The sequence below is a fragment of the Rhineura floridana genome, chromosome 22 (genome assembly GCF_030035675.1).
Source record: "Rhineura floridana isolate rRhiFlo1 chromosome 22, rRhiFlo1.hap2, whole genome shotgun sequence".
NCBI classification, from domain to species: Eukaryota; Metazoa; Chordata; class Lepidosauria; order Squamata; family Rhineuridae; genus Rhineura; species Rhineura floridana.
In genome coordinates this window covers 827,085-848,818 of record NC_084501.1, presented here as the reverse complement: position 1 = coordinate 848,818, position 21,734 = coordinate 827,085, and the positions used below count along the sequence as shown (strand labels likewise).

Here is a 21,734-nt window from a genome sequence, read left to right as displayed (position 1 = left end):
GGTGGCAGCGGCGAAGGGAGGAATAATAACATTTCAAGTATCCAGAGCAAGTATATAGATACAAAAGGGGTTGGGGACAGCATACGCACGCAGTCACAAAAGCAACCAGATAGACTCAGGCACAGTCTCTGGGAATATTGGTTACAGGACATGACTGGTGGTGCTGCCTAGCAGGGGGATCTAGTGAGATCTGTGCTAGAGCGGAGAGAGAAACCATATAAAGGACAGTCCGGACTGGTGGAGTCCCTGGTGGTGCCTAGTGAAAGGCAGTAGCCACGATCAGGTAGGAACCTGACAGGGAGAGCCAGGGAAGGGCATCACATTGATGTCAACAGACTCCTGACAATACAGAAAAGTACCACTGGATGGCTACTTGAGGATGCAATGGAGGCAGAGAAGTGGGCCTTCTTTGCCGCCCTCACCGCCACGCAGTAGGCACAGTTATGGTGTTTTACTCGTGCTCGATCAGCCTCACAGCACATCTTTTGCCACTTGCGCTCTAGCCGTCATCCAGCCTGTTTCATTGCCCTTAGCTCACTGGTGTACCAAGGTGCAAACTGGGCTCCACAAAAGAGAACGCTCGAGTGCAACTGTGTCAAGAACCTGACGCACCTCACTGTTCCGCAGCGTGACAAGGGCTTCAACAGCGTCACCTGCTCTATCTATTGGGAACTCCCCCAGGGCATTCAGGGATCCTGTGGATTCCATTAGGCTCCGGGGGTGGACCATCTTAATTTGTCCACCACCCCAGCAGGGAGGGATTGGAGCCATAAGTCCAAACTTCACCAGGAAGTGGTCTGACCATGACAATGGGGTGACATCCACCCCCCCAACTCCAGACCACCCCTTGCTCCATCTGGAGCAAAAACCAAATCGAGGGTGTGCCCTGCCCTATGCGCCGGGCCAGTGACAACTTGAGACAGCCTCATGGTCGTTATGGAGGCCATGAAGTCCCAAGCCATAACACTAGAGGCAGCCTCAGCATGGACATTGAAATCACCTAGCACTATCATTCTGGGCTCCTCCAACACCACAGCCAGGACGTCCTCCATCAGCTTAGTCAGAGAAGCTGCCGAGCAGTAGGGTGGATGGTACACCAGCAGCAACCCTAGTTTACTGTCTCCTTGGCCCAACACCAGGTGCAGGCCCTCAGAGCCAGCTCCAAGACAGAGTGGTTTCCTGGTGACAGAGATGGAAGTTCTGTAGGCCACAACAACAACTCCCCCCCCCCATCCCTGCAGCCTGTGCTGGTGTTGCACCAAGTATCCAGGTGGGCAAAGCTGGGTCAGATCAACTCCTCCCAGCTCACCCACCCAGGTCTCAGTAATGCACACCAAATCGATACCTTCATCCACAATCAAATCATGGATGAGAGTGGTCATATTGTGTACCTATCTGGTGTTAAACAACAACACACACAGGCCAGTGGGCACAGCAGATGAGAAATGAGGAACCCATCCATGAGAGGAATGGCAGCAAGGAACAAGGCGCAGATAGCCTTGCTCTCGTCTTCTACGGTAATTCACCACATCCCCATGGCTATATTTCCCTCTACCCCTGATCACTGAAATTGGGGTGGAATCACCCATGTTCCTCCGTACTAAGACTCCTCCTAAACACCTGATATGGACCCAACATGAGCCCACCAACAAAACCTGCCAGAACCAGTAGGCCTCTGTGAGGATTGGGAACAGTCATACCCATTCAAACTTTTTCACACAGGTTTACTCCCCCTCCTGTCTCGCACCCAGGGAGGACGAGCCTTCAGCCAGTTACAGACTCTCACTCTGAAGGCATCTGGCGACTTTCTCCTATCATTCATTTTACTGCACAGGCTCTCACCCTGTGCAGGAACTACACATGCAACACATGCAGCACACGCCCCCCCCCAATCTCCTCTAGATTGGTTTAACAGAAATTTTTGTTAAAAAAGGTAATAGAAGGGGTTAGCACCCTCACCCTCGGGACACCCTAAGAAGTTCCCCAAGGGACAACTCCCTTTGGTGTTACCCCTTCGATGGCGACCCCTTCGGTGGCAGGCCCGCTGCCCAAGGGCAGCTGGGCTTTTATGCCTCCTGCCCCAGCCAGCAGCTGATGCAAGAGGCTGCCAGATTAACTGCAGCCTCTCTCTGGAGCCAGGGTCAGGCAGGGGGTCCCAGTCCTTGCAGCACTTACCAGGGACTTCAGCTGTCTCAAGGGACAGCACCTCAAAGGAGCGAGCAGCAAGCGCCCAGGTGCTCAGAGACTCACTGCCAGGGCAGGTCTTCTTCAGTCCCCTCGTGCTGCATTATCAGTGATAATGACATACTTAACAGTGGTGTTCACAAAACAATGTTTGATGACTCAAACAACCTGGCACTGGTAGCCTATTAACACATATAATGTGCTAAAAATCCTGTCTTGGTTCACTTCCAAAGTGATAGTGTCGAAATGGCTGGTGCCTTGTAATTCACTTTATAACCCCCGCACTCCCCCGTGAAGGTCTTTTGTTCAGCATGGCCGCTCTAAAGTCGCTTACAGAGGGTCCTCCAGGGAGGGTGAAATGTTCCCCCACTGGCTTTTGAATTTGGTTTATATACATTTATTCTTTTACATGGAGACTGGCCTGTTTGTCAGGTGACTGTAGTCCACAAAAGCTTAGACATTTGTTAGTCCTGAAAGTGCCACAAAACTCTTTGTTCCTCCTCCTTGATCTGCAACACACACAGGAGGGAAAGATTCTTTCCCCTAAAAGAGTTTTGTGGCGAGGGTGGGACATTGAACATTGGGGGACTCAGGAAGTGGCTGTTTAACTGCAGCAGGGAAACCTTTACAGGTCACCCTCCAGCCCCCTGAAAGGCTGCTGGCCTTCCTTGGAAAGGAGACTGGCGCAGGGGCGGGTCACTACAGACCACAGGCACCCCAAGGAAGCAGGTTTAATTAATTGGGGCTGTCCGGGATCCTGGGGGTGCAGTGGGGGGAGAGACTGACGGGGAGCAGCCTGGAATACTTTAAGCCCGCTCCAGGGGCTGATATTGCCAGAGACACCAAAGGGAGGAAGAGGCGTCATGCTGTCCGCAGGGCGGCAGGCGCAGATCTTACCGTGAGCAGGTTGAGGAGGTCGGGGTTGGCCTCGAAGGGGGGTCGGATGCTCTGGACCATGGCGAGCTCACTGAGGATGCTGAACAGCTGCTGCATCTTGTTCCCATTGAGGCGCTTGTGTGCACGGTCCAGCCAGTCAGGGAGGGCCACGTGAACAGCCACCAAGTCCTTGAGGTGGACCCCCAAGATGGGGAACTTGAAGCCCACACACTCCGCAAAGCGCCGCCGGTAATGGCTGTAGTTTCCCACCGAGGTCAGCAATTCTGTTAAGGACTCCCAGACCTGGCCGGGAACAGGGAGAAAAGGTTCAGCAACTGAGGAATAAGGGGTGCCCGGCTTCTCCCTCCCCTCAAATAAGGGGGTCTAGATGAGGATGAGGCAGCCTCTTGTCTCCAGGGAAGCTCAGCACTTCTAATGAGGGCTAGCCACTTGCTTTTATTCTCAGGGTGTGTCCAGACTGTCACCATTCAAACCACAGCCTGGCAAAATTCAGATTGCACAATTATACTTGATTGGGAGATCTTGCACAAGAAACCCATTTCCTCAAAAGGTCAGAATTTTTATGATGAGGAAAGTGACAGGAAAAGGCACTGGGACTCTGTGGGATGGCACTTGCTTTGACACTGCAAACAAACCAATCAGGGCGAATGTTCAATACACCAGTCACCTGGAAGCGCCCGCAAATGAACAATAAGGACGTGTGCCCAGGGGGAGTGAGCGGGGCAAACAGAGTGACAGGTCTTCAGGCGCTCTTTCCTGTAGTGGATTTAAAACCGGGCATCCACCTGCTTCTTTTTCTCCTTCCCTGCCCTGCCTCTGGGGGTCTCCCAGGGCTGGCAAGAGAGGTCAGTGCCATTGGACAGCTGCTGAGGCCCACCCCTGCCAACCGCTGGAGCCCCCTGGCACTCTTGCACCTCCCCCTCCTCCCCCTGCCCTCTTCATCTGCCTTCTCTGAGCAACCAAGCACCAGCACCAGCGAGGGGAGAAGGAACAGCCACCTTAACGTGTGCGTGTGTGCATGGCTTGGGCCCAAAGGCAAATGAGCAGCAGGAACAGTGGCGGCAGAAGAAGGGAGTGGGGCCCACTGAGCACCCCACCAGAAGACCTGCCAGCCCCCCCCATCTCCTGACAGGCCCCTCTGCTGCAGCCAGGACCCTCCTCGCCACTTACCTTGGTGGTCTCGGGGCTCACGAAACTGTGTGTCTCTTTGAGGCGGGAGATGGAGCTGTGGCCAAGCCCACCCACCACGGCCATAAGTGTGTTGAAATTCTGCAGTTGGAGCAGCCTCTGAAAGCACCAGGAGAAGGGGAAGGAGAGAGGCACAGTCAGTCTTCGGCGCCTCACAGTTTCATTGGATGCAATTTAAAAAAAAAACCCTTTGTTTTTAATCAATGTTCTTATTGTTAGCTGCTTCAGTTTCTTTTTGAGGTTAAAGAGGGGCAAGCAGTACCTGCAACAAAATGTTGCAGCATGAGGGACTTCCTCTGCAGGACTTCACCCAGACCAACCCCCGGCTTTCATTCCAACTCCAAAGGACAGCCACCATTCCATGTTGGGGGGGGGGTTCTCCCCCTAAAGACTTTTGTGTGTGCTTCTGCAGAGGTCAGGGTTCCCCCTGAGCCTGCTGACCCTTCCCCCTCTTGGGTTTGGGTGGTACTGTTTTGGACACATGTCACTTGGAGAACTGAGATTGCTAAGAATATGTATGACAAACTTTTGACATAAGCAACCAAAACAGACATGCACAGCCGAAGGAAGCCACCTCTCCTTTTTCCAGAACTAGCTGTATGGGCCACAGGTTGTGGGTTGGGGAAAGGGGAGAAGGCTCCCAGGCCAAGAGTGGTGGTGACAGCAGGACTCACTGATTGTCAGGTCAGAGAGCCAGTGCACCTCATTTTTATTGTGGTGGGTTTTTTTTACTATTGGAACAAATAGCCACTTGAAGGCAGAGGAAGCAATTTTCTAAAACCAGACGACAGATTAAACTCCTTCCCCCATGTCACAATCTCAATCAGCTCCCACTCCACGCTGTTGTCTGTGATTTGAAAAATAATTAAAGAGATGGACTTTTCAGGCATTTGGAACTGTGTAATCATCACGGAGGGCTGGGGGCGGCCGACCTCCCCGGCCAAGAACCCTGACCTTCCACCCGCATCTCCTTGGGGGCTGTTCCTGCTGCTGCGTGAGTCCCAGACACAGGGTGCTGAAGTGGGGGCAGGTGTGCGAGGGGCAGAGAGGGGAGCAGGCAGCGTCCAAAGGATGCTCCTCAGAGCTTCTTGGAATCTGGAGCCAGCACTGTTTTTTGCCGGGCGATTCAGATATTTCGTGCCTTCTCCTGCACCCCTTCCATTTCTGCTCAGTCTGTGAATGTATAAATACATGTTTCTAGAGACTCCCTGTGCCCGTCTTCTCATTCTCCCCTTCAAAGGAAAGCAAGTAGACAAAAGTTTGCCCGTAACGTCACGTTAGGGTCCAACAAACCAAATACGTTTGATTAATCCAGCTGCCACTTCCACTAATTGATGCTGGAGGCTCCTTACACATACTCACACAAAAAACAGAGCTCTGTCTAAAATCAAGTTTAGAATCATTGAAGCAGGAAAAAATATGGCAAGATCCGTTCTGGGGGGTTTTGAAGTCGGGGTGGGGGTGCTCATAGCTGGACTTGGAAGAAGCTTGGAAGGAAATGCACCAACTCATGTTAGCGGTAAAAACTAAGATGTCTGCTCTGATTTGAACTTGTTTGCAAAGTTCACAGTTATGGAAGCAACTGGCTTAAAGGCCTTTGGAGACGAGGCCATAAAAGACTGAGCTTGGGCACTGGGCACAGCTATTGTGTTGGGCAGCCCTATAGCCAGCATGTCTTGTTAGGTGGGGCATTTAGGGGGGAGGGGTGCATAGCGCCAGCCAATCCCCCCCACACACACACACACACAATGGTGGAGAGGATGTGAACGCCAGGCCAGGGGTAGGTTTGAAAGGCAGTGAAGTCTTTCCTTCTCCTCCTTCATCCAGAGAGTATGTTAACTTGCATGAATTCTGTTGAATTGTCTCACCCTTTTTTGAATGCCAGACTCAAAAGCTTGACTTTGCCTGTAGCTACAGTCCTCTTTCACCTGTGGTCTGTCCCTGTGATCTGATTCTTCACAAGCTGAACTACTTTGGTAAAGGCAGTGATGCTTTGATCTGGATTCCTGCATTGCACAGGGGGTTGGACTTGAGGGCCTTATAGGCCCCTTCCAACTCTACTATTCTTTGATTCTATGATTCTATTATCTCCTGGGTTTGGCTCTGATGCTGCATGAGATATCTCAGGGTGGAAACACAGCAGCTGCCTAAAACGTTGCCAGTCTGTTTTTTCTCTGTGCAATTCAAAAGGAATCTCCCCTGATGCACACACCTTTATAATTTACTTCTCTTGGATTCTCTTTGGGTCCTAATGGATCCATGTGCACACCAGTGGGCAGAACAGGTGCTTATGCTGTACTCTGATACGCATTCTTTACTGATTGCCACCCTGCCCTCTCAACCATGGCGCATGCGGGCAGGAGTTTTCCACCTGCCCACATGCCTCTTTTATTCCCCCTTTTTACTTTTTTGGAGGAGTGATTTAACGCTCCTGCTGAGCCTTTGCTTCCCTCATCAACTTGTATTAATTACCAATCTGCGCACATATTTATCAGTTATGGCTGGGTTCATTCTACACTAAGCATTTGCTTTCATTGTGCTGTTCTCCTGGAGGAAGGTGATGACAGCAAGGGAAGGGGCAGGGGAGGTGTGAAAGGAAAGGGGGGAGGGCGATTCTCTTCCCTCTTCTCTCCTGCACCCGCCCACCCACGGTGCCACCAGTGTTTTCCTGCCCAGCAGCATTACTTCCACCTCCTTGTAGTTTTTCATTTCTTCTCCCCCCACCTCTACCCTTTGCTTTGAAAGCGTGGCAGCGGTGGCTGTGATGGTGCCACGTTTTCCCAGGGGGAAGAGGCATCATGATGGGGTTGTTGTTACATGGCAAGGCAGCAGTGGGTTGGAACCCCCCCCCATAAGTCAATAGGATGGTAAGTCAACAGGATGAAAACACTGAGGCATGTGACTAGGAACCGTGACTTTTTTTATTTCACTCCTTGGTACACGCCAACGAGGTGCTGTCTGAATGATGGAGAAGAAGGAGCGAGCGCTTTCACAGGGATAGCTTTTTAAAAAAACAGACTATTGTCCACTTATCAAGAAGAAGGAGTTGTTTTTTTAAAAAAAAAATAACTTTGCTTTCTTCTTTAAAATATGGGGGAAGCCCTTGAAAAAAGTTTGTTTTGCTGATTCCATTTTGCCCTCATGCGAAAGTGTGCTTATTTGTGAAAGCACCGTTTTGCATTTTCACACAAACACACAAGCGAAGCAATACTCATTTTCTGCTATTTCCGCAATGCCAAATATCACTGTTCTTTTTATTTATTTATTTATTTATTTATTTCATTCCATTTCTATACTGCCCCCAGCCAATGGCTCTCTGGGCGGTTCACAGTTTTGGCCCAGAGCTTCTCCCCTGTTGCTGTTCTATGGATAGGCTAGTGACATTGCAAACACAACTCCACTGCCTATTGTGTTATTTTCAAAGGGTGTGTGTGTGCATGGGTAAACAAGATGCAAAGCATCATGGATAGGGAATTGTAGCTTGGGGCTAGAACATGTGAGTGGGGGAAAGACATCAGATGATTACTTAGAAATAAGAAAAGCAACAAAAAAAGGGAAATGGATACTGTAGTAGAGCTTTCATTTTTAACACAGAAAAGGAGCAATGTTTATTGTGAGGAGCCTCTCAAAGGTGAAGGGGGGATCCGGGGAAATGCAGCATCCGGTCTATCGCATGATCAGGAAACAGAAAGCAAAAAAAAAAAAAAGTGTACAAATGTTGAAAAACTAAGAAAATAAATGACACAAACTAGCAGAGCTAGGCTAGGAACTTTTCCCAGAGTGTCTACCACTAATGCACTCTCAAAATATTGAAGACTTTAGAGAGTACACTAACATGCAATACACATGCTATCTATCGATCCATCGATCCATCGATCCATCGATCCATCGATCCATCGATCCATCGATCCATCGATCCATCCATCCATCCATCCATCCATCCATCCATCCATCCATCCATCCATCCATCGATCCATCCATCGATCCATCCATCGATCCATCCATCGATCCATCCATCCATCCATCCATCCATCGATCCATCGATCCATCCATCCATCCATCCATCCATCCATCCATCCATCCATCCATCCATCCATCCATCCATCTAAAAAATTAAGGACACTCCGGGGCACCAGCAAGAAAATTTTGCTCCACCACGGTGTCCAAGGAAGGTAGTGAGGGTGGAGAGAGGTCATATAGAAAACCAGAAAAAAGCAGCTAGAGGACCGGAACAGAAATGAAACTGAGAGAAGGTTTCTGCAGGTGAGAAGCTGCAATACACACTGCTCAACTGCTTATGTCAGAACATTGTGCATCGCCCACAGCAAAGTGTTTCCATTAGAAGCACAACAGACTAGGATGGATTCATCCAGCAAACAGTGAAGCAGAGATCAAGAAAATACACATCCAACACCCAAATTCACAAATTGTGGATAAAAAATGGGCGAGCTTGACTAACGTCATGTGTTCCTGTTTTCAAAATACGGAGTTGAAGAAGCACTGAAACCCTTTTAAGTGCAAGTGTGTTTCCACCCTCAGTTTTAGATTCCACTTGAAAAAAAATCTTGCCCATACTACAAGTTTAGGGAAGGGCAGAGAGAAAATCAATATTATAGGATGTGTTTGTTAACTCCTCCTTGAGGGTTCCTCCTTCTAGTCTTGTTCCTGGCTTTAAGATTTTCCTTCCTGTTGGACACACAAAGGGAAAACTTTTTAACTGGCTGCTATATAAAGGATTACCTAAGCAATTGGAAACTAATTGTGGAAAGCAATTGTTGTTGTTGTTGTTGTTGTTCACTGGTTGCTGGGTTGATTTTTCTGTCCAGAACCCTGAAAAGGCCTAATGCTAAGCTGCACAATATTGAGAAAACCAGAAATTAAGCTGAGTTACAGCCTAGGCGGCCAGCCACCCAGCTAGCTAACTGCTGTGTACACAGCAATATTTTTATTTCTCTAGGCCTGTTTTCATCCTTTGCCATCAAGTACTCAAGAAAAAGAAGAAAAAATAGCCACTATGAATATTTGTTGTTGTTATGTGCCTTCAAGTCAATTACGACTTATGGCGACCCTATGATCAGTGACCCCCAAGAGCATCTGTCATGAACCACCCTGTTCAAATCTTGTACGTTCAGGTCTGTGGCTTCCCTTATGGAATCAAACCATCTCTTGTTTGGCCTTCCTCTTTTTCTACTCACTTCTGTTTTTCCCAGCATTATTGTCTTTTCTAGTGAATCATGTCTTCTCATGATGTGTCCAAAGTATGATAACCTCAGTTTCATCATTTTAGCTTCTAGTGACAGTTCTGGTTTAATTTGATCTAACACCCAATTATTTCTCTTTTTCGCAGTCCATGGTATGCACAAAGCTCTCCTCCAGCACCACATTTCAAATGAGTTGATTTTTCTCTTATCCGCCTTTTTCACTGTCCAACTTTCACATCCATACATAGAGATCGGGAATACCATGGTCTGAATGATCCTGACTTTGATGTTCAGTGATACATCTTTGCATTTGAGGACTTTTTCTAGTTCTCTCACAGCTGCCCTACCTAGTCCTAGCCTTCTTCTGATTTCTTGACTATTGTCTCCATTTTGGTTAATGACTGTGCCGAGGTATTGATAATCCTTGACAAGTTCAATGTCCTCATTGTCAACTTGAAAGTTACATAACTCTTCTGTTGTCATTACTTTAGTCTTTTTGACGTTCAGCTGTAGTCCTGATTTGTGCTTTCCTCTTTAACTTTCATCAGCATTCGTTTCAAATCATTACTGGTTTCTGCTAAGAGTATGGTATCATCTGCATATCTTAAATTATTGATATATCTCCCTCCAATTTTCACACCTCCTTCATCTTGGTCCAATCCCACTTTCCGTATGATATGTTCTGTGTACAGATTAAACAAATAGGGTGATAAAATACAACCTCACACTCTTTCCAATGGGGAACCAATCGGTTTCTCCATATTCTGTCCTTACAGTAGCCTCTTGTCCAGAGTATAGGTTTCGCATCAGGACAATCAGATACTGTGGCACCCCCATTTCTTTTAAAGCATTCCATAGTTTTTCATGATCTACACAGTCAAAGGCTTTGCTGTAGTCTATAAAGCACAGGGTGATTTTCTTCTGAAATTCCTTGCTCCGTTCCATTATCCAACGTATGTTTGCGATATGATCTCTGGTACCTCTTCCCTTTCTCAATCCAGCTTGGACGTCTGGCATTTCTCGCTCCATAAGAGCCTTTGTTGTAGAATCTTGAGCATTACTTTACTTGCATGGGATATTAAGGCAATAGTTCGGTAATTACTGCATTCTCTGGGATCCCCTTTCTTTGGAACTGGGATATATATTGAACGCTTCCAGTCTGTGGGCCATTGTTTAGTTTTCCATATTTCTTGACAAATTCTTGTCAAAATTTGGACAGATTCAGTCTCAGTAGCTTGTAGCAACTCATTGGTATGCCGTCTATTCCTGGTGATTTGTTTCTTCCAAGAATTTTAAGAGCAGCTTTCACCTCACATTCTAAAATTTCTGGTTCTTCATCATATGGTTCCTCCATGAATGAATCCGTCATCCTGTCATCTCTTTTATAGAGTTCTTCAGTGTATTGCTTCCATCTTCCTTTTATTTCATCTCAGTTTAAATTTCCCTTTCATTTCTCTAATCTTTTGGTATAGCGCTCTTGTTCTTCCCATTTTGTTGTCCTTTTCTATTTCTATACAGTAACTATTGTAATAGTTTTCTTTGTCCCTACGTACTAGTCGTTGTATAGTTGTATTTAGGGTTCTGACTGTGTTTCTATCTCCTTTTGCTTTTGCTTTCCTTCTCTCTTGAACCATTTTAAGAGTTTCTTCAGTCATCCATTGAGGTCCTTCTCTCTTTTTAACAAGAGGTATTGTCTTTTTGCATTCTTCCCTGATAATGTCCCTGACTTCAGTCCATAGTTCTTCTGGTTCTCTGTCAGCTAAGTTTAAAGCCTCAAACCTGTTCCTTATTTGATCTTTATATTCTTCTGGGATGTTATTTAAATTGTATTTTGGCATTATGATTGCTTTGTCGTTCTTCTTTAGTTTTACTTTGATTTTTGATACAACCAGTTCATGATCTGTACTGCAGTCTGCTCCTGGTCTTGTTTTTGCAGAAAGTATGGAACTTCTCCATCTTCTGTTTCCAATTATATAATCAATTTGATTCCTATATTGACCATCTGGTGATGTCCACGTGTACAGTCGACTTTTTGGTTGCTCAAAAAATGTATTTGCAAGAAATGAATTACTGGCTTCACAGAATTCTGTAAGTCTCTCGCCTGCGTCATTTCTGTCTCCTAAGCCCCATTTCCCCACAATTCCTAGTTCTTCTCTGTTCCCTACTTTTGCATTCCAGTCCCCCATGATTATCATCATATCTTGTTTATTTATTTATTTATTTATTTTATTTAATTTATATACCGTCCTAAGCCAAAAAGGCTCTCTGGGCGGTGTACATAGAGGATAAACAAGAAAATATATGAATAGAACAAATATAAGAAAATCAAAAATCAAAACAAACAAAGAACAGAAACCAAACAACATCAGAATATACCAGTAATGAAATACTGTTTTAAAAATACACTATAAAACAATTTTTTTAAAAAAAGAATATTTAAAATTTTTAAAATGCCTGGGAGTATAAAAAGGTTTTCACCTGGCGCCGAAAAGATAGCAGCGTCGGCGCCAGGCATACCTCATCGGGGAGACTATTCCACAATTCGGGGGCCACCACCGAAAAGGCCCTGGATCTAGTCACCGCCCTCCGAGCTTCTCGATGTGATGGCGCTCGGAGGAGGGCCTTAGATGTCGAGCGCAGTGTACGGGTAGTTTCGTATTGGGAGAGGCGTTCCACCAGGTATTGCGGTCCCATGCCGTGTAGGGCTTTATAGGTCAAAACCAGCACTTTGAATTTAGCCCGGAAACAAATAGGAAGCCAGTGCAGACGGGCCAGAACAGGTGTTATATGAGCGGACCGTGTGGTCCGCGTCAATAGTCTGGCCGCTGCATTCTGGACTAACTGCAGTTTCTGAACTATCTTCAAGGGCAGCCCAACGTAGAGCGCATTGCAGTAGTCCAACCTAGAAGTTACCAGAGCGTGAACAACTGAGGCGAGGTCATCACTGTCCAGATAGGGACGTAGCTGGGCTACCAATCGAAGATGGTAGAAAGCGTTCCGGGCCACCAAGGCCACCTGGGCCTCAAGAGACAAGGAAGGATAGAAAAGAACTCCCAAGCTACGAACCTGTTCCTTCAAGGGGAGTGTAACCCCATCAAGAACAGGATGAACATCCTCCATCTGGGCAGTGAAGGCACTCACCAGCAGCGTCTCGGTCTTGTCTGGATTGAGCTTCAGTTTATTAGCCCCCATCCAGTCCATTATCGCGGTCAGGCAACAGTTTAGTACGTTAACAGCCTCACCTGAAGAGGATGAAAAGGAGAAATGTTGTACACCACCCTGGGAGCTGCTAGCTATAGGGCGGTTTAGAAATGCAACTAACTAACTAACTAAATAAAATAGAGCTGCGTGTCATCAGCATACTGATGACAACGGACCCCAAAACTCCTGATGACCGTACCCAGCGGCTGCATGTAGATGTTGAAAAGCATGGGGGACAGTACCGATCCCTGCGGGACTCCACAACGGAGAGTCCAGGGTGTCGAGCAGTGTTCCCCAAGCACTACCTTCTGGTGACGACCCACCAAGTAGGAGCGGAGCCACTGCCAAGCAGTACCTCCGACTCCCAACTCCGTGAGTCTCCCCAGAAGGATACCATGGTCGATGGTATCAAAAGCAGCTGAGAGATCAAGGAGAATCAACGGAGTCACACTCCCCCTGTCCCTCTCCCGACAGAGGTCATCATACAGGGCGACCAAGGCTGTTTCGGTGCCAAAACCGGGCCTAAAACCGGATTGAAATGGATCAAGATAATCAGTGTCATCCAAGAGCCCCTGGAGCTGGCCGGCAACCACCCGTTCCAGGACCTTGCCCAGGAACGGAACATTCGCCACAGGTCTATAGTTGTTCAGGTTATCTGGGTCCAAGGAGGGTTTCTTCAGGAGTGGTCTCACCACCGCCTCTTTTAGGCAGTCAGGGACCACTCCCTCTCTTAAAGAGGCATTTATTACCTCCTTGGCCCAGTCGGCGGTTCCGGACCTGCTAGCTTTCACCAGCCAAGAGGGGCAAGGATCCAGAACAGACATGGTCGCCCGCACCAGTCCAAGGATCTTGTCAACATCCTCGAGCTGCACCGACTGGAACTCATCCAATAAATGGGGACAAGACCGTGCTCTGGATGCTTCATTAGGACCAACTGCTATAATATTGGAGTCTAAGTGCCGACGAATGCAAGCGATCTTATCTTGAAAATGCCTGGCAAATTCATCACAGCGGGCTACAGATGAATCTATAATGTCCCGAGGGCCAGAATGTAAAAGCCCTCGTACAATTTTAAAAAGCTCCGCTGGGCGGGAGAGTGATGACTTAATAATATCAGCAAAATATCTCTTTTTTGCTACCCTCACCGCTACTATATACTGTTTTGAACAGGCACTTACCAAGGCATAATTACATTCATTGTGAGTCCACCTCCATCTGCACTCAAGCCTTCTCCGCTCTTGCTTCATCGCTCTCAGCTCCAAGGTATACCATGGAGCTGTATGAGCTCTGCAAGGGAGAGGGCGCATGGGAGCGATCGTGTCAACCGCCCGGGTCATTTCCATATTCCACAAATCAACCAGGGTTTCAACAGGAGCGCCAGTCTTCTCAGTCGGAAAAACCCCCAGAGCCCTTTGGAAACCCTCAGGATCCATTAGTCTCCAGGGGCAGACCATGTTAACAGGTCCCCCGCCCTTGCGGAGGGAAAGGGTCGCTGTGAGCCTAAACCTCAGCAAGCAGTGATCTGTCCATGACAATGGTATAGATGATAAGTCCCCAACCTCCATGTCCAGTGGCGAAGATCAAATCAAGGGTATGTTCCAACACATGTGTCGGGCCAGTAACAAATTGAGACAGCCCCATGGTCGTCATGGAAACCATGAGGTCTTGAGCCGCCCCAGATAAAGCAGTCTCGGCATGGATGTTGAAGTCCCCCAGTACCAATAGTCTAGGGGACCGCAACAGTACTTCCGAGACTACCTCTGTCAGCTCAGTTAGGGAATTTGTTGAGCAGCAAGGCTCAACAATAAACAATAAACAATAAATGGACAGTTCTCCCAATGGAGGGCTGTAGAAAGTGGAGTCCCTCAAGGATCGGTATTGGGACCTGTACTTTTCAACTTGTTCATTAATGACCTAGAATTAGGAGTGAGCAGTGAAGTGGCCAAGTTTGCTGACGACACTAAATTGTTCAGGGTTGTTAAAACAAAAAGGGATTGCGAAGAGCTCCAAAAAGACCTCTCCAAACTGAGTGAATGGGCGGAAAAATGGCAAATGCAATTCAATATAAACAAGTGTAAAATTATGCATATTGGAGCAAAAAATCTGAATTTCACATATACGCTCATGGGGTCTGAACTGGCAGTGACCGACCAGGAGAGAGACCTCGGGGTTGTAGTGGACAGCACGATGAAAATGTCGACCCAGTGTGCGGCAGCTGTGAAAAAGGCAAATTCCATGCTAGCAATAATTAGGAAAGGTATTGAAAATAAAACAGCCGATATCATAATGCCGTTGTATAAATCTATGGTCGGCCGCATTTGGAATACTGTGTACAGTTCTGGTCGCCTCATCTCAAAAAGGATATTATGGAGTTGGAAAAGGTTCAGAAGAGGGCAACCAGAATGATCAAGGGGATGGAGCGACTCCCTTACGAGGAAAGGTTGCAGCATTTGGGGCTTTTTAGTTTAGAGAAAAGGCGGGTCAGAGGAGACATGATAGAAGTGTATAAAATTATGCATGGCATTGAGAAAGTGGATAGACAAAAGTTCTTCTCCCTCTCTCATAATACTAGAACTCGTGGACATTCAAAGAAGCTGAATGTTGGAAGATTCAGGACAGACAAAAGGAAGTACTTCTTTACTCAGTGCATAGTTAAACTATGGAATTTGCTCCCACAAGATGCAGTAATAGCCACCAGCTTGGATGGCTTTAAAAGAAGATTAGACAAATTCATGGAGGACAGGGCTATCAATGGCTACTAGCCATGATGGCTGTGCTCTGCCACCCTAGTCAGAGGCAGCATGCTTCTGAAAACCAGTTGCCAGAAGCCTCAGGAGGGGAGAGTGTTCTTGCACTCGGGTCCTGCTTGCGGGCTTCCCCCAGGCACCTGGTTGGCCACTGTGAGAACAGGATGCTGGACTAGATGGGCCACTGGCCTGATCCAGCAGGCTCTTCTTATGTTCTTATGTTCTTAAGGCGGGCGGTACACCAACAAAATTCCCAGTCTGTCTCTCTGGCCCAACACGAGGTGGAGACATTCCAAGCCAGTCGTCACTTGGACAGGGTGCTTGGTGAGTGAGCAAGAACTCCTATAGACCACAGCAACCCCGCCTCCCCGACCTTCGGTTCTACCACAATGCTGAACCATATACCCAGGTGGGCAAATCTGGGAAAGAGCAGCTCCTCCCTGGTCACCCACCCAGGTCTCAGTTATACAGGCCAGGTCGGCAGCTTCTTCCACAATCAGATCATGAACAAGAGAGATCTTATGACATACCAACCTGGCATTTAATAACAGCATGTGGAGATCCGAAGGCTGACTGACAAAACAACCAGCAGTCCTGGGGATGTGAGGAGAACCAGAACAAGTCACAGGCACTATTTGTCTGGGACGAGTTCCCCTTACCTGGCACGTTCTCCTCACAACACCATACCTCCCATTACGCTAATTGGGGCCCCCGAAAGTCTCCCCGAACGATGTATAATACTCTCCCCCAGGCACATATTAAATAACTAAAACTCACAAATACACACACACTGGGTAACATTCACACCAGACAATACGTATTAACACAATACACGCAAAAATTCATACATACACACACACACACATCATTAACTCAGGCAATAAAATTCACACTATGCAGCCAATCAATTAACTACATAACAGCAAAACAACAAAACTTCCAAATAAAAACATAAATACCAACCAACTCAATCATTCATACAAACACCATACACATTCAACCATTAATTACATCCAGGTGCGTGTTTTGGTGCGTGATCAATTTCCTCCTGTACTTTTGTTTAAAATCTCTCCAATTCCTCTTCTTCTGCGTTTGATGTTGGAGCGTAGACTTGGATGATGGTTATGTTAATAGGTTTCCTGTTTAATCTCACTGATATCACTCGCTCAGATCTTGCGTTGTAGCTCCTAATTGCTTTTGCTACATCACTTCTCACTATTAAAGCAACCCCATTTCTTCTTGATTTCTCATTTCCTGCATAAAATATTTGGTAGTTGCCTGATTGAAAATGTCCCATTCCAGTCCATTTTAATTCACTCACGCCAAGTATTGTAATGTTGATACGCTCCATTTCTTGCTTGACAATTTCTAACTTTCCCAGGTTCATGCTTCTCACATTCCATGTTCCTATTGTGTGCGTCGTACAACTCCGGACTCTCCTTTCGCATCTGTGCGCATCAGCCTCTGAGCTTCCTTTCGGCTTTGACCCAGCTGCGTCATTAGTCACAGCGCTACCCGTACTTGTCCTTTGTTCTTCCCCAGTAGCTCGGTGAGTGCCTTCTGACCTGGGGGTCTCATCTTCCAGCACTATCTCGTGTTGCATTTTGGATACTCTGTTCATAGGGTTTTCCTGGTAAGAGGTATTCAGAGGTGGTTTACCATTGCCTTCCTCTGAGTTTGGATGCATCTTAGTCTAGTGTCTCAGCTTTGACCATTCCGCCATGGGTGCCCCTGCTAGGAGTCTAGCCTCTTGGTCTAGGCTCCTGACGGCATTGCTCTCAGCTTCTTCAACACTCTCAAACCCCCTCACCACGTTAAGGTGTGCATCCTAAAGGGGGCTATGAGTGAGTGCTTTAAGAGAGTAAAGGGTAACTTAGGGTAGCCATTTTTTCAGATCACTTTATCTCGTTATTTCACCATTTAGCAATAAGCACCCAGTCCTGCTCTACTCATCATAATAACTGCAGAATAAAACAAACTCTTACTTCTTACTGCTGGCAAAAAAAATGCTTCTTTATTGCTGGCTGGGTAGACAGTACAACTGAAAATGAAACTGAAAAGCTGAGCAAAGGAAAGTCCAAGGAGTGGAGTCTCTCTAGTCCATAATACAATGTTCTAATATTTAACTCTTCAAGGGTCATGATATTATACAGGCTGTTTTTTCAGGATCACTTAAGTAATTATAGGCTGATTGTGAGCATGAAAAATCCACCCTCAGGCAGGAAAAGTTTTGAGTGAGCAGACTTTGGGGGAATCTTCCAGTTGAGGCTTTTGTTGTGCACTTGCCCTGCCTTATTCACTGAATTATTCAGAGGGTCCTATTCTTAAATGGCTCCTGTTTTTAAAATAAGCTGTCATTCCCTTACATGGAGGCTGCCATTGTCGATCATGTCACAAATTAAAAAGAAGACAATTTTCCCTAAAACATTCCTTGGCGGGGGGTGGGTGAATAGGGTTGCCATATTCCAGTTCCACAAATTTGGGCAGGCTAATTTGCATATTATGCATATTATGCAAATTATTTGCATATTAATATTTGGATTGTCCAGTTGTTTTATTTTTGTGCCTAGGAATTACCACCAAAAACTGGGGAAAGATGTGAGAAATCTTTTGTTAAAAAGCAGTAGTAGTAGTATTGTTTATTACAGTCGAAGACCAGTAAGAATACATAACAACATACAAAATATAAAACAATTAAACACATTTAAGATTGTTAACTAACATGATGGATGAAAATTATTTACCGTGAACAGTCGGGATTTGGTTATAGATTTTATACATTTATATATGCATATACATATACAGTATGAAATAAATTACGGTATATGAGATGGGAAAACATTCAAATATACTAAAAATTGAGCTATAAGTTAAAATTATTATCTAAAATGATAAAACAGAGTTAATTACCATGGACATTATCCATTTACTTATGAAATTAAACTTACGTAATATAAAGCACATCACAGTAGATAAGGAACAGCTAATCTAAGTACACAGGCTTATACCTTTCCTAATAGAAATACTTATGGCACAAAATTTGGCTACTGGCTCAGTAATATGGGCGAGTTGACCGGCAAGGAGATATTTAATATAGAAATCCTCAGTTCTGCCTGGAAGGTGAGTAAATAAAGGGTTGATTAAGGAATTTCTGATTTCTTGGTAAAAGGAGCAGTGGAAAAAAACATGATTAAGTGTTTCAACTGCCTTCGCATTATAAGGGCATAGCCGCTCATTAAATGGAGTATTATTGAATCTGCCCAGCTTTGTTAAAAAGCAACATTTTCAGCCTTAAATGCCAAGACCAGCCTTTCTCAACCAGAGTGCCTCCAGATGTTGTTGGACCACAACTCCCATCAGCCTCAGCCAGCATTGCCAATGATCAGGAAAGATGGGAATTGTGGTCCAACAACATCTGGAGGCACACTGGTTAGGAAAGGCTGGCCTAGACTCTAGCTTCCAACACTATGGAATATTGATTGATTGATTAAGAGGATTTATATCCTGCCCTTCTGCTGTTAAAAACAGAGCTCAGCACAGCTTACAAATATAATAAAAACAATAAAAATACACAATCAATATAAAAACATAATAAAAACACAAAATAGCAACAAACATAAAGTAAGTCAGGGTAGCAGTATGGTTAACCATTACATATACGATATATTTCAGAGATGTGGTGGGTGGAGAAAAACAAGAAACCAAAATGTTTTTTTGGAAAAGGAGTCTTTCACACCACATGCTCAGTTCTAAATACTGTTGCAGCAAGTTAATAATAATAATAATAATAATAATTTAATTTATATGCCGCCTATCTGGCCGATGGCCACTCTAGGCGACGAAGTTTTACAAGTTCCTCCAGTATTCCACTGGTGCAGGCACCCAGACATTAAAAGTATCTGTATGTTTCTTAGGTTTTATAAAAGCAGAGCTTTGCTTAACTCAAAATTTCTTCTCCCTTTGATCAACCACATCTACACAGGTTCCACCTCCATACTCAAAATGAAACTGGGCAACAACCCCACACATACCTTGCTAATTAGATTACCAATGCCAGGATGACTGTCTTATCGACTGCTCTCTTGCTCCCCCCCCCCCACTGGGCATCATGAAAGACCCAGTCCTGGGCTCAGAAAGAAAATAAATATCTGGTCCTCTTCAAAGTACTGATAAGCCTCTTGTTTTAATTAAAATAATAATGATAAATTCTTGCTTTTATCACTAATGGGAGTTAATTATCTTGCATATGCTGCTGTTGCTTCTATGGCTGTAATGGAGTGAGGTTAAAGATAAGTGAAATGCAAATAGGGAAAAAACAATACAAAAGGCAGTAACACTTTCCTAAATGTAATACCATACCAACCACAACAAGATTCCTATGAGTAAGGCAGAAAACTCAGCATCCCACAACCAGCCAGGATTCCTAACCAAAAACCCAAACTAAAAAAATCCTAGCAGCCAGTCAGCCAACGTCACAGAAATCCCCATGCAGCACAACCTGACCTGGGGACTGCAGTTAATGCAGAATGCTGCAGCACAATTGCTGACATGAGTGAGATCCTATCAGCACATAATACCTCTGCTCTGAAATCTGCATTGGTTGCTGATTTGCTACGAGGCCAAGTTCAAGCTGTGCTTTCCATGTTATGGGTGCCACATAGTACTGGTTCTGCTCTTGTAAGAAATCAGTCCTGTATAGTAGCAGCACCTACACGTTGGAACTGCCTTATACGGATTCAGGCCATTTCGTACCATGATTTCTTAAATGCAACACCATACCAACCACAAGATTCCTATGAGTAAGGCAGAAAACTAAGCATCTCACAACCAGTCAGGATTCCTAACCAAAAACCAAAAATATGATAAATGAAGAAATATTTATATAAGCATGACTATCAAATATATTTATTATTTACACAAACTGTAAAGATATTTATAGTGCAATCCTAGGTTTATTTATTCAGAAGCAAGTCCCAGTGTATTCAGTGGGGCTTACTCAAACAGGGGCAGAAATGCAACCTCAAGTGATAAGCAACTTCATTCACACAACCCAAAATTCCGAATCATGCCACTTTACACTGTTTTTATGGTTATTGGATTTTAAATGGCTTTATTTCTTGTTGTGAACTGCCTTGGTTTCCAACCCTACCTCACAGGGTTGTTGGAAAGACTACACACACACACACACACACACACACACACACACACACACTGCAGATGTATAAAAACATACAGCCCATATAATAGTTTATTGTCAAACCAGTTGGTCATTGCAGAAAAATCAGTATTAGTTTTTAAAAAATCAGTATTAGTTTCCTACAGAATAAAAACTGTAATACCTAAGTAAGCCCTGCCTACTTGCTTTAAAATAGGACTGGAGCGGAAACAGAAAGAGTTAAAACACAAACACAATTCTTTTTTACATTCACTCCAAAGTCCCATTGATTTTCAGCACATTCATAACCATGTCTACTCAAAAGTAAGTCCTATTGAATTCAATGGGATTTACTCTGGGCATATGGGATTAGCATTGCTTTTACAAAAGCAAGTATTGGGAAGGTTTTCAAAACACTGCCCAGGATCTGACTCCTGCACACAAGAGGAAAAAAAACTGAAATGTATATACTTACCCAATTTATGAGATTTTCAGATAAACGGGGGGGGGGAAGAACCACCGTTTTCTGGCATTGCAATGAGGTTTTTTAGACACTGCCTCAGGTCAATGAAACTGAAACACAACCCTGGCTTCACTGATTGGCTACAATCCTGAATGGGCGGGGTTAAAGCTACGAAGTGCTATACAGTACTGTTTAAAGAAAGATTTAACAGTCGGGGGCGGCTGATATTTTTATGTATATCTCGAGAACCGGACCACCTAGAAACTTAATTTTTTTTTAATTAAAGCTGAGAATCCAGGCCACCTAAGGGGCTAAACGGACGCCGGGTGGCATGCAAAGAATCCGGGTAAAACCTGGCTAACCGGGCAATATGGCACAGCTCGGGAGGGCAGTGCCCCCATTCCCTCCCCCCTCGGCTACAGGGCTGGTGTTGGGTACTGATGATAATCACTCTTAAGAGCAGATGCTTTCCAGTCCAGTCCTGAGCATCTCAGGCTAATATAAGACCAGGGAAGATGTGATGGGAAAAGACCTTTCTGTGCAGGAGATCCTAACCCCACCCCCTTCAAGAGCCACTGCCAGTCAGAGTAGACAATACTAGGCTAGGTGGGCAAACTCTCCAGGTGGAAAGATCAGGTAGGGAGAAGACAGCTTGCTATGCCTGATTCTTTTTAATCAATAAGTTGAAGGTAGCACCT

General features: G+C 45.5%; 1 protein-coding gene across 10 annotated transcripts in view; it reads right to left on the bottom strand.

Annotated features, from left to right (window-relative positions):
- Positions 1–21,734, bottom strand: part of RASGRP2 (RAS guanyl releasing protein 2) — a 66,875-nt gene that overhangs the window by 21,827 nt on the left and 23,314 nt on the right. For all 10 annotated transcript variants that reach the window (XM_061605644.1, XM_061605648.1, XM_061605643.1 and 7 more), the window contains 2 exons: positions 4,252–4,368; positions 3,082–3,363 (listed from right to left, as the gene is read on the bottom strand). In XM_061605644.1, coding sequence (XP_061461628.1) covers positions 3,082–3,363; positions 4,252–4,368 — 399 coding nt within the window. The remainder of the gene's footprint in view (positions 1–3,081; positions 3,364–4,251; positions 4,369–21,734) is intronic.